The sequence below is a fragment of the Fukomys damarensis genome, unplaced genomic scaffold (assembly GCF_012274545.1).
Source record: "Fukomys damarensis isolate Sample0158 unplaced genomic scaffold, DMR_v1.0_HiC HiC_scaffold_32, whole genome shotgun sequence".
NCBI classification, from domain to species: domain Eukaryota; kingdom Metazoa; phylum Chordata; class Mammalia; order Rodentia; family Bathyergidae; genus Fukomys; species Fukomys damarensis.
The window spans coordinates 21,126,058-21,138,877 of NW_022900944.1; the positions used below are offsets into that span (position 1 = coordinate 21,126,058).

General features: G+C 42.9%; 1 protein-coding gene across 1 annotated transcript in view; it reads right to left on the reverse strand.

Moving 5' to 3' along the window:
* Fras1 (Fraser extracellular matrix complex subunit 1) overlaps positions 1-12,820 on the reverse strand; it is a 406,016-nt gene that overhangs the window by 149,379 nt on the left and 243,817 nt on the right. Inside the window, exons 21-24 of the mRNA XM_010628378.1 lie at positions 9,434-9,586; positions 9,069-9,215; positions 3,671-3,817; positions 897-1,037 (exon numbers count right to left, since the gene is read on the reverse strand). Coding sequence (XP_010626680.1) covers positions 897-1,037; positions 3,671-3,817; positions 9,069-9,215; positions 9,434-9,586 — 588 coding nt within the window. The remainder of the gene's footprint in view (positions 1-896; positions 1,038-3,670; positions 3,818-9,068; positions 9,216-9,433; positions 9,587-12,820) is intronic.

The following is a 12,820-nucleotide window of genomic DNA, read 5'->3' on the forward strand; positions in this document are numbered from 1 at the left end:
CACCATTTGGTCAACTAAGTGAAGCACCCCATGAAATGAGGAGCCAGAGTTCTGCCTGTGATACTTCATTTACCACCAGAAGACTTGGGCTTAGTCCGTCCCCTATGAGTCTCTATGCTTTTCCCTACAAAACGGGAGTTGAAATGCTGTCCCTCACACCTCCTTGAGTGAAGATCCAATTAAATACTAAAAAATGCTAGATAAACTCTAAAGTAATTGGCAGATATTAGTGATTAATGTTATTATTAACTAGTCCTTGGCTCTCAGTACTATTTTGCTGACGTGTTCATCTTTCCTGCCTTATCCAGTCAATTACTAGTCTCTCAGGAATGCTCCCGATGCACTTTTGGTGGGAACTGCAGGATTTGAGGATTGTGTAGCATTAAACTGAGGCTTTAGAAGATACTGGTAAGAGGTGATGTTGAGGCATAGGGCATATGTAGGGTTTAGGGAGGCAGATGGTAGAATAACACGGTCTTTGTATGGCCCCAATCCCCAGTACCTTCCCATCTGGAGGACAGGAGAGTTAAAAAAAATTTTTTTTTTTTTTGGTACCAGGGATTGAACTCGGGTCCTTGTGCTTGCAAGGCAGGCCACCGAACTGCTGAGCTAAATCCGTAGTCCTAAGTTAAATTTTTAAAGATATCCAAAAGTAATGTCTACGCATACCTGTGTATATGGTTATTTAACCCCAGGATTCCCATAGTAGCATCAAATTTTAGCATATCATATAAAGGAACAAGAGAAAGAAAGGGGAAATTTCATGCTAACATAGTTAGCTCTTAGGAAAGAAACCAGAACTGGGTGAAAAACAGAAGGGAAATTTGTTACAGTGTCCTCAGAAATGAATGAGGCCAAGACTGGGGTGTCACAGAATGGGGCCTCTAAACACTTACTCTTGCAGAGGCCTGAATCGAGGTAGAATGATGGTGAGCACTGCTCTATGCAGGCACCATCCTGCAGAACGTAGCCATCCATGCACTGCAGGCAGTCTGTTCTCAGAGGCCCGCTGCACACATTGCAACTCCAATCACACTCTGCGAAGAAAGCCTGGGTTAGATTAGCTCACTTCCCATCCACCCTCAGGCCCCAACCTATTTATGAGGCTGCTGTCTGCAGCTGTAAGGGTAATGTGAGGACAACGTAAGAGATGTCAGATAACTGAGCTGTAATGAGGTTTCTGCCTGTAGTGACCTGGATGCCGCTCTGAGGTTCACTGTTTCCTAATTATGTGAGACACAGGCATGGGCAGGGTGCGCTCCACATTTCCGCAGAGTCTGCTAGTCAGCCAGATCAACTGGTCTCATCCCACAGTCCTCATGTGAGATGCCAAGTCTTCTGTGTGCCATGCCAAGTCTTCATGCAAAACTTGCCCATAGGGAGTGGCCAACATGCCCCACTACCTAATCCTGACTTCCTCCAAATGCTCAGTGCCCAACTGGTAAAGAGATGCCAGAGATCTGCTGCCACCACTGACCTTCTACCTCCTGAAACCCAGGCAGTGACAACACGACAGAAGGAACCAATGATATTGGACTTCAATGAAGGATAAAGCAACTGTCCCAAAAGAAAGCTTTTAGGGAAACAATGGAGGACTCATTCAGGGCTGTGGAAGTGACTGGTTTACATGATCACTTGCTCAACTCGCATGAGAAACACATCTCTGCACAAGGAGGTTATGAACTTTTAGAGGTGCAGACCTGCCTTCGAGAAGCTCATGCTGTGGCACAGCCTATCCTTGGATAAATTAGATAACGCAGGCGGATTGTTAGAAACACAGAGGGTCAAGCTCAACATCAGAGGCGGAGCTGGGGCACAAGAAAACATGCTAGTGCTGCTTTTGTTTTTTGTTATTGTAGTTATTATGTATAGTTGTTGTTGCTATTGTCATTAGTGTTCCAGGCAATGCTGAAGCAAATACAAAACCAGTGTTCCGGGTGGTAAGAGAGTCCCCCAGGTGTAGAAGATGGGACGCAGGGCATGGTTAAGGACATGGGCTTCTAGGCCAGGCAAGTTGCTGTTTAAGTCATGGCAATGTTACTTTTTATCTGCATTATTTCATATACCTTCTTTACATGTTTGAAGCCTCAATAAACAGGGACAAATATAGTACCTATTTCACAAAGCCATTGTGAAGATTAAATAAAATTATGAAGGTAAAGAATTTAACACAGGAGCTGGGCATGTAGCTCAGTGGTAGAGCAGGCACTTAATATGTGCAAGGCCTGTGCTCCATCCCCAGCACTAAATTAATAATGAATATATAATTTAGTACGATGTCTGGCATATAGTAATAGCTCAGTAATTATCTGTTGCTGAACTATTTATCTTACAGAAAAACTCACAGCTGCCTCAACCATACTCTCCATCCTCCCCAAGAAGCTGGGCAAAACTGTCACCATTCACCTTTTCTCTTGCTTGATGCAGTATTTCTATGTCCCAAAGAGCAGGTAAATGTGCAAGACAGTACACGCGCTCCCAAGATGATTTATAAAGTTAATTTCACTCATTTACTTGGCTGACTCAGTCCTGAGGGAAAAGGACTAAAACCCAGCCTTGAAACCTGCCAGCATGGTTATGAAAGCATTTACAACAGGGAGGATTTGTGATAATCTTGTTTTGCACTGCAAACTGACAGTCCCTGGTTAGAAGGAAAGCAGCAGAGTGGGTTCTGTGCTCTTCAGTGCAGCAGACCACCTAAGTTGACAACCAAGTAGAATTTCTTGGAGTGGAAAATGTGTGATTTTGCAGGACTTAAAGCATCCCAAGTTCAGTGGGCAGAAGTTTGACCTCTGTATCTGAGCTGCAGCTTCCCCCCCAGAGCCAGAGGCAGAGAGAAAAATGTGGAAAGAGGCCAGGATGAGGGGGAACATGGAACAGAATCAAGTTAAACTTGTTTTTAGTTCTGTTTTTTCACCTTGCTGAGCACTGCCATTCAAAGAGCAAAAATGCCAAGAATTCCAGCTATTGGAGCACAAAGAAGAAGGCATTTGTTTTTGAAATCACCCCCTTATAAATTCCTTGTTGACAGGGACAGAGTTTTCTGGTCAAGCAGAGATGACAGACACACAACTCCTGACTTCCTTAAACTTAGAGTCTAGGAAGCTACAGCTGTAAATGCAAACACTGAAGGGACCAAGCAGGTAGGACTGTGGTGATAGAACAGGGCATGGAGGGGACTTTGGTGAAGAGACTGAGCTCTGTCCAGCTGGAAGGAGAGCTGCACAGTCCCCAACTTTGCACAGAGATGATGTCAAGTCAGTAGTACCAGAATCTTCTGATTTTTCTCAAAGGAAATGAAAAATACCAATTTTTCTATGCAAAGTCTTTTGATTAATAAAAGACAAATAATCAAAGATTTTAAAGCACCAGAACATTAGGTGGGCCAAGCACAACCAGTCTATGGGCCAAATATATGCTGAAGATTTCCAGGTTGCCACCTCTGGACCAGTTACCAGTGCCTGGCACAATGGCCCACATGTAGTAGGTGCTCAAAAATGTGCTTCCTAAGCAAATAAATGAGTGAATAAATGAATATGTAACTCTCGCTATCATCAGAGAAAGTCAGAACTTTTGAGGAGGGTACTTTCCCATGTGGGGGCCTGGGCACCATGGTAAATGGGGTATCACTGGATAAAAGAACCGGTACAAGACTCAGGAAGAGCTTTACCTCTGCACGTTTTGGTGGAGATGTCAAGATAGTACTGCGGTGGACAGCTCTCATACAGGCACTCCCCGAAGAGCAGCACCCTGTTTGGATCTCGGCAGGACGTACAGCTGGCGAGTGAAGCACAGCTCCGACAATAAGTGTTGCACGCTGCACAGACAGAAGAAAGTGACCAGGTGATTACAACTGCAAATTTGGAAACAGGGCTCAAGCTCAGGCAGATGCCACATGGGAACAAAGCCTTGCTCCAACTTGCTCTCTAATTATGACTCATAATGCTCCTCTCTGACAGGCAAAAACAGAAAATGCTAGTTTTTCATTTTTTTAAATAAAGGAGGATAATCTTACTTTCCTACAGATAAATTATAAACCCATGGATGGAAATCTGTGATTCAGTAAAAGAATTTGTATTTACCCTAAGATCTCTGGAATTAAAGTCCAGAGTTTTACTTAAACCTTTCTTTTTAAGGAAAAAAGCCCTGTATACTTTATTTTTGAAAAGCCCTGTACAGTTTCGATGTGTGTGTGTGTGCATGCGATGCCAAAATTAAAATTAGACACCAACTGTAACATGGAGTTTATGAACTCCCATATTTAAGATACAAAGGACTCTCAAAGCTTGGTTTAGTTTTACTTGGTTTTAGTTTGCTCAACGGTAGCTCTCAGCAGCCAGCCATGTAATTCATGACTCTCCACCTTGATGGTGCTTCTGTTTTCTCTAACAACTTGCACTGCTCTATCTACTCAGTTGTTCATGCTAGAAACCTTGGAATCTATCTTGGTATTTCTTTTTCTTTCACTCCTAATCCACTCATTCACTGGGTCCTATTTATTCAAAGTCTCTAACATAACTCATTGAACTTTGCGCTTTTCTCCATATCCATAAAAACCAACGCAACCAATCTATCATCATCCTTGCTGGATTCAGACACAGCCTCCTGGACTGTTTCCTCATATCCAGGCTGAGTCCCTGCAATCTACTTTCCATGCATCCACCAGAGACTTACTCATATCACTTAGGCCGCAGAATACACTTTCCTCTATAAACTCCGTGCTTTAATCCTGGAAATATCTCCAGCCATCATTTCTATAAATATTGTCCCTCCATATTTTCTCCATTCTCTCCACCTAGAAAACCTAACATATTTGAATCCTCTTAATATAAACTTCAAGAGTCTTAGTCTTCCTTCTGTACTTCCAGAAAGCCTTTGTGGGCTCAAGAACAAGTCTCCAGTTACACCTGCATATTAGCACCCTAGACATTTCTTTCCTGCCATGTGTAACCGTTTTCAGGTAGGTGTTTACTCATTTAACAACTGTACCATTTAAGCTGCGGACTTCATGAAAGCAAAGCCCAGGTTTGTTCTGTTCCTTGCATTATTCCCCAGCCCATGGCTGGTTAACTGTCATATTGCAGTGTTCAGTCAATGCCTGTTACATAAATGAACAAAACCAAGTATTTAATATACAAACACACACAAAAGCAGCTACATCTCCACCCCATTCTGAAATCTACTTTAAGTGTATGAAAGGGGAGAGGGGAATGAGACAATCCAATAGTTTTAGGGCTGCCATATAGTGTACAAGTGCAGCACAATGCAGGAAAGTTACCTCCTTATAAAAGGGAAATGATGTATTCTTATTTCACCTACAAAGAAAGTCACTGTGATAAAAATATTTATTTGAATGTGTGCACTGGTAATTTAAGATCCTAGGAAAATTATAGATTGCATTTTCAAACAGACACTTTAGAAATTATTAGAAAAGACTATTTTAACTATTGGAAGCTTATTCGACTAAATTTTTATTCTTTTTTTGCCAGGATTTTTATGCATGGATTTTAATTTGGACACAGCATTTGACAAAGATCTTGAAGACAGACATGAATTAAAAAATAAAGTAGGCCCTAAAAGTTGTAGGAAGATTTGAAGATGACTGAAATATACACTCAAAAAGAGATTAGAAAATCTTTGTAATTAGTAAAAGCAATGTCCCTACTAGAGTACAATAGTGATCAAGCCTTAATTGCTTTACCTGATCAACATTTTTAGTAATGACTTTAAACAACAGAATCATGCTAATCAAATTTACATATGGCATGTGTACCTGTATTGGAAACACATGGTAAAATTTTACCAGCTGAGAAAACAAGAATTCAGTTATTTCAACCAGTTGAAACAATAAATCTAAAGTAATCAAGTGAAATAAGCAGAGCCGTAAGTGAAGTCCTGCATTTGCATTCTAAAACCAACTGAACAAATATAGGATGAGAAAGACTTGCTTAGACAGCAGTTTTCTATAGAGATAACCAGCCCAAGCCTTTTTGCTAAAGATTTAATATTAACTAAAAAATGTGATGTGATTACTGGAGATACTAACATAAGCTTCAGCCAAGGAGTCTCCCCACAACCTAGACGCCAGCTAGCCTCCCTACTTGGCATGGATCTGCCCCTGAGGCCCAGTGCCAGCTCCTCAGCCTGGGGCCACAGGCCAATCCCCTGCCCTGAGGTCCGAGGGTTTCTGATGCCTTACATTTTCAGCCTTCCTCTGCCCCTGTGCTCTTGAATCTTTGCATGCAGTCTCTTATTCCCCTGTGGTACCTTGGTGTATAAATCAGTCTTACACTGAACATTTTGAAATGCTAGACTACTTTGTGGATATGAAGGGATACATGTCTACCATCTTGAGCTCCATCTTTCCCCTTTTCCTTCCTTTCTACGACAATCAGGCAATGGTCACCTTTGTCTCACACACAGTAGCAGTGTACACACAACAGGCCCTTGGGTCCTCAACTTCTATCTCCAGAGGAGTGTCGTGAAGGAGTACTCTCTCCTCCTTACTATATTCACCACAAAAAATATTCTTTCTGAGGCAGCCATGTTGGTGTAACCAACCCACAATGGCAACACGCAGGTCATTGGGCACTATGGCGAGGGCCAGGAGGACAGAGGAGAAGGTGGCAAGTGGACCAGCAGTTAGGAAGTGAGCCAAGGATGAACTGTCACCAGGGCTCAGTGAGGAAGGAGGGAGGCCCTCCCAATGTGTGGAATGCACTAGGCCTGTTCTTTATTGTAGGTCTGAGAGACACTACCAACCTCTGCTCAAAGTGTCTGCTGGCTCCTTTTCTGTTGGAGAATTAGAGATGTCCAAGTGGGAAATGAGAATTGATTTTTGAATGTAATCATGTGAATGAGGGAGGAGATTTATTCTTGACTGCTCCAGAGGGAAGTTCTAGAGCCAATCAGACAGAATGGTTCACCAACAATGGTTCTGGCAGGGGTCTAGGAAGGACAGGGAGGAACGATATCTGCACTGGTACAAGGAGGCCTTCAGTGAGCCTGGAGCGCTCCTCCAACTGCAAGGCACTGCACTTATTCAGCATCACTTTTTAAAGTTCTTGCCTCAGTTGCTCACCCTTAAAGTTAGAGCTCAGTTAATAGTACAAGCTCTCTAAAGATTTCTCTAACCAGAGTCTGGAAAGCTCCCCAGTCCTTATTTTCTTTAATAATAATACAGCTATCACTGCCTCCTGCAAGTCTGGTTACATTTCCTCAAAAGCCCTTTACTGAACAATTTTTAAAACTGGTAGGCCTATAATTACCTGCAATGGTGAACATTACAAAGTGGCATTGTTGATTTTTTTACATGCTAGAAACTCAAATATCCCAATTAAAGGGCTTACTTCATGCAATCTTACAAAGAATGAAACTTGGGCCAGGGATGTAGCTCAGTGGCACTGTGCCTGCCTACAAAGCACAAGGTCATGAGTTTGATCCCCAGTACTGGGAAAAAAAAAAGATATCAAAAAGAATGAAACTTAAGGACTGAAGATAGGAGCTTCTTAATTCAACTAAAACAGCCTATGAAATCCTATTTACATGGTAGCATAGCAAAGGTACCACCCTGCAGTGAGGCAAACACTTCCCCAGAGAGAAATATTTCACCGCAATGCACTTTTGTCATCTATACTTCATACAAGGGGTTCTATTTTTTTCCTTTTGAACTTCTATTCCTGTGATTCCACTGCTGTGAAGATCCTCATAAATCAGTCACTATTTCTCTGCCAATACTCTCTTCCATTTGAACAGAACATGAAAGTATCTCATTCTTGTCTCTTATATTACAGGATTTTGGCAGACAGCTGACATACACCATGCAAATTTTTTGTTAAGTAATCTTCCCGTTAGTTCAGTGAAGATTTCTGTTGTTGTCTCAATAGGTGAAGCCAAGGTGTGAGATCCGTGTGGCTTCATTTCAAAGGCAAATGCTTGCAAACACTCAGCGAACTAACAGTAGTATCTTCCTTTCTACATAAACATCTTTTGCTGCATGATTTGCATTTTATTCCAGATGATGTTTATGCCAATGATGCTCATGATGACAATAATGATTTCAATAGCAATCGTTAATCTATATCAAGAGGGACATTCTCCTCTACTAGAGTCTGTGTTGAATGCAACTAGAATGGAGATATTGTTACAATTACTCTATTACAGAAAAAGAAACTGAGGCCCAGCAATTAATCAGCTTGCTTAAGACCATGAAGTGGCAGTTTACTGTGAGTGCCAGCTAAGGGTTGAGCTTCAGGCTCCTGACCCCACAGCTCACCCTCCTTGTCACTCATCTCCGACGCCATCAACATGGTTCTTCCTGAAACATAAAAGTGAAATACTGCCACTCTATTAGTTCACTGTCATTTTCAAAAGTAGGACATAAATTTTTTTAAATGGCACTTTCCTGACTAAAATAAAGTAAGCTACCTCTCAGCCTATCTGAAATGTTCCTTCCTCTGTGAAGGATTCCCTATATTTTCCCCTTTCAAATCTGCCCTTTCCCTAATTTATGCTAATTCATTTCTGCCCGACACAAGGCAATCAATCATATTCTGACTTTATTTGAGAAAGAAGACATCTATATATGCAACTGTCATGCAGACAAAATAACTACTTTTGAACAGAAATAGTTGCAATGTTTTGCAATATGTAAAGTCTTGTATGGTGTTGATATTCAATAAATATATGAAGAAAATAAGTGAAATCCAGAAAAGTGCATAGCTATTGACTGTGTACTTAAGCAAGCTCCCTTCTCTGGCCAGGATAAAAAAAGTCAGAGACATGTGAGAAATCATAAAGGCAAAGCAGGTGGATACTTATTTTATAAATGAGATAACTGCAGCAGAGATGCTAACCCGCCCAAGATCATACCACTGGATATAGAGAAGAGAACACTTTCAATCAGTAGACATCCGAATTACAATTTACTAATGGCACCCACATTGTGCCTGCACCAGTTTTCTTCCATTCAGAAAAACAAAGGCTACTGAGAAAGATAGAAAACAAGAACTTCACATTTCTTCCAGTGGCCAAAGGGTAGAGGAGAGAAGTTTAGTTAAAACACCTACGCTGGCAAGCACGACTGTCATCCAGATAGTATCCAGGGAAGCAGGAGGTGCTGCAGGTACCCGTGTGGGTGAGAACCAGGCTGGTGTTGCAGGAAGAACAGGAGAAAGGTCCTCCAGCCTGGCAGGTCCTGCAGGAGGAGTGGCATCCTGCAGAGGAAAAGGAGACAACAGAAGCTCTGGTGCCAGGTTCCCTTCTGAAGCAGCAGCCCTGGAGGGTGTAAGGCAATGCCCATGCAAAGAGTGCTCAGCATGTGGCCCCTGCAAGCTTCCTGCCTCCTCCAGTTTCCAGAAATTCATCCTTCTAGGCTCCAGCCCTGAAAAAAACCTCACAGGCATTTCTGCCCCCTGGCCCAGCACTTACTCACTTTTACAAGTGCCCCTCTCTGTGTAGTATCCAGAAGGGCAATGGGGAACACAGTGGTCATCCAGCAGCAGGTGGCGGACATTCTGGCACCTCAGGCAGATGCTCCCGGTGTGCCGGAGATTGGCTGCACAGTGCCGGCACAGGGTGTGGCAGTCTGCAGGGGCAAGGTGTAAAGAGAAGGCACAGACACTTGTGAGCACACATTTATCATTTCTTCTCTATGTCAAAGGGCAGAGTGATTTTAATCATCGGCTATGACGCCGACACCTGGAAAGTAGCCAAAGGCAGATGTCAGTAAAGTAGAAGCCTGAGACTCACTGAAATTGCGTGCTTCAGAGTTTTAGCAAATGATGAGGCCTAGCAGAGTAACTGAGTTTTCATCTTTTTCCAACTAAACAACCTTCCAGTACTAGACCAAGCACTGTGTGACAAATCTTTACCAGGGGCAGAGGAATAGCAAGATTGATACTCCCAAACACAGCTGAGCGCAGTGGCACATGCCCACAAAGCTAGCACGTTTATTCAATGGGAGCACTCTGAGGGGCAGGGGACTGAGGAAGGAGGGTCACAAGTTTGAGCCCACCTGGGCAACTTAGTAAGACCCTATGTCAAATTTTAAAAAGGGCTGGGGATGTAGCTCAGTGCAAAGGCCCTAGGTTCAGTCTCTAATACAAAGCAAACAAACCAAAAACCTACCAAACTCTCTACCAAGAGTTGTGAGTGCCCAAGTTGGGGGTACCACGTCACCATGCCTACTCCCCATGGCTCCCCCACACCTAGCACACTGGTCTCCGGCTTCAGTGTGGGAGGGACTGTGGCTTTTTAGATCACTGAATCGAGGTGCTACAAAATGCTAGCCTTTAGCTAGAGATAAAGTTACAAGAGATAAAGTTACAAGTTCTAAGTGGAAAAATTACTCTTATGACATGATACACAGTTCATAGCAACTCTGTGGTATCAGCTGTGACTAAAGCTATAAAACAAATTATCTCACATGGCCGGTGCTCTCTGGTCCTTGTATAAGGGTCATTCTCCAATTAAGAACTAGACTGTGTTTAGCTTCTGTTGCAGTGAAAACTTCCTTTCTTTTCAAGTGACAACTACCCTTAGAATCTCATTTACCACCTTCCATGCCAAAGATTTTCCACCAAACTGAGAAAGGAGTAAAGATAGAGGAAAAAAGTAGGAATCTTCGTGTTTTTACAGAGCTTTCCCATCATCTGGAGGAGTCCAGGCACCTGTATGCCCTTGCTAATGTGTATGTAGGCCCAGTCTCGAGGCCTTATAGACATATCCTGATGTCCAGACATAATTTCACTAAAAAGATCCCAGTCAGGATAAAGAAGATGTGGTTTTTTTATAAAATGGAATACTACTCAGCCATAAAGAATGAGAAATTAGTCAAGCATAGGAAAATGGATACATATTGATGCTATACTTCTAAGTGAAATAAATGAGTCACACATGTATAAATACTGAATAATTTCTCTGGTGTGAAAAACTATAATGGTACATATGATCCTAATGATATAATTGACAAGGTGAAATAGGAAGAAAAGGGCTAAAGGTGTAAGGGACGTGGGAAGGGCAGGAGAAAGGAAATAAGGGAAAAGAAAAAAACATGAGAAAATGAAAAAATGGAAATAAAGTATTTGTAAATAGGGAAGGGAGGAGGGGGTGAAGGGAGGGCAGGGATAAGGGGAAAAAATGAGAACCAAGACCTGTCATGTAAAGGTACAAGATCCCAATGATGAATGTAACTGTACTGTATATCTAAAATGGACCAATAAACTCAATGAGGGGAAAAAAAAAAAAAAAGATTCCAGTCAGAAAAACAGATTGTCTGCCTCAAGTCCTGTAAGGCAGGCCTTTCTATACTCTGGGCGATGCTTTCCAAACTGCCAATCATCTAGACCTATTCCCTATAAACAAAGCAGAACTCCCCCCACCTTAGCACCCACTCATCTGCAGGAGAGTCTGCCTAAGACCCCTCCCATCACCCCAGAAGTATCATCAGAAAGGCTCATAAACAAAAAGCCCCTGACCCTTCTCTGAACCCTGGGTGTTTCAAATTACATGCAATCCTTTGCCAATGTTAGAAATAATTCGTGATATCCTAAGAGCCAAATTAATCCTCATTACAGCCTTTCAGTGAATTATAAAGGAAACGATGACGGCATTGAGGGTAATATGAGGAGGAGGCTAGTGTTCTCCTTCCTGTGTGAGCACAATCCAGGTGTGTACAGGTAAATTTGAAAGCATAGGGAAGCTGCAGGAGCTAACAAACGTGATGGTATTTTCTGATTACCTTCATGGGTGGGTAAATGTTAGGGTGGGAAACCTAGGAGCCATGACCAAGTCAAGGTTTTCTTCCCCTCCAAGCGCACATATGCAGAATGATTCCAGGCCCAAGCGGCAAGATCTGCAAAGCTTCAGTGGTCTAAAGACTAGTTGCATCTAATGGAAGCTTCTCTAGTGTGCAATTAGAGAAATGAAAAAGAATGATCGCCAGGGGATGCTTTGAAGAGAAAGTAAGCAGATCTCTGAAGTATTTTGTAGGTATAATAAATAAGTATTTATGGGTTTGTCTCATCTTGGGGCTCTCTAGACACTGTTCCAATGAAGAGTGTAAAATATACTAATTACTTCCCCAGGAAGCCAGAGCTAGGGCAGGTACATTCCTTTCCACCCTGCCAGCAATTGCTTTGAAACCTCGCTGCAGTGCCCAAGTCCCACCCCTCCTGCCTCTACCTGCCTCGCATGAGACTTCACCTACTGCCCTTATTCAAATCCTGCAGAAGCACCTCTCGGGCATTCCCTTCGACCCCGAACACTCACCTTTACTCTGTTTTAGTTCCTTTCTCTTGTTTCACAGGATTCCTCCATCAACTTTCTCCAGCCTGAACTCAGTATTATTCCACCTTTCCTCCTTTGTCTCTCTTTACTCTGACTCTCCCTGCCAACATGCTCTGAACCACCCCCACTTTTCTCTATGACTGCCCCTCTCCTGCCTTTCCTTCACCACTCCACTACCACCTGCCTTCCACCTCCACAGTTCTGCAGCAGTTTCTCTCTTGAAAAGGTCTCTGATGGCCCCAATGACCAAATCCACTGGCCTCCGCTTCGTCATCTGCCTGAGATGTGCAGCACACGGCACTACCCACCAGCTCTCCTCTTGAAACCCTCTCCTCTCTTTGCACGCTCACACCGGTGCAGACTTCTGTCACATCTTTTCTCTGCCTCCAGCTCCCATAAATACAGGGATTCTTTACCACCTTCAATTTCTTCTATCTTCCTAACCAAGTCTCCAGATATCTTATGCCAGAAATGCCTGGTTTGGGCACAGGGATGTAAGAGGCTGGTGGAAAGGGCTCAAGAGTCGCAGAGT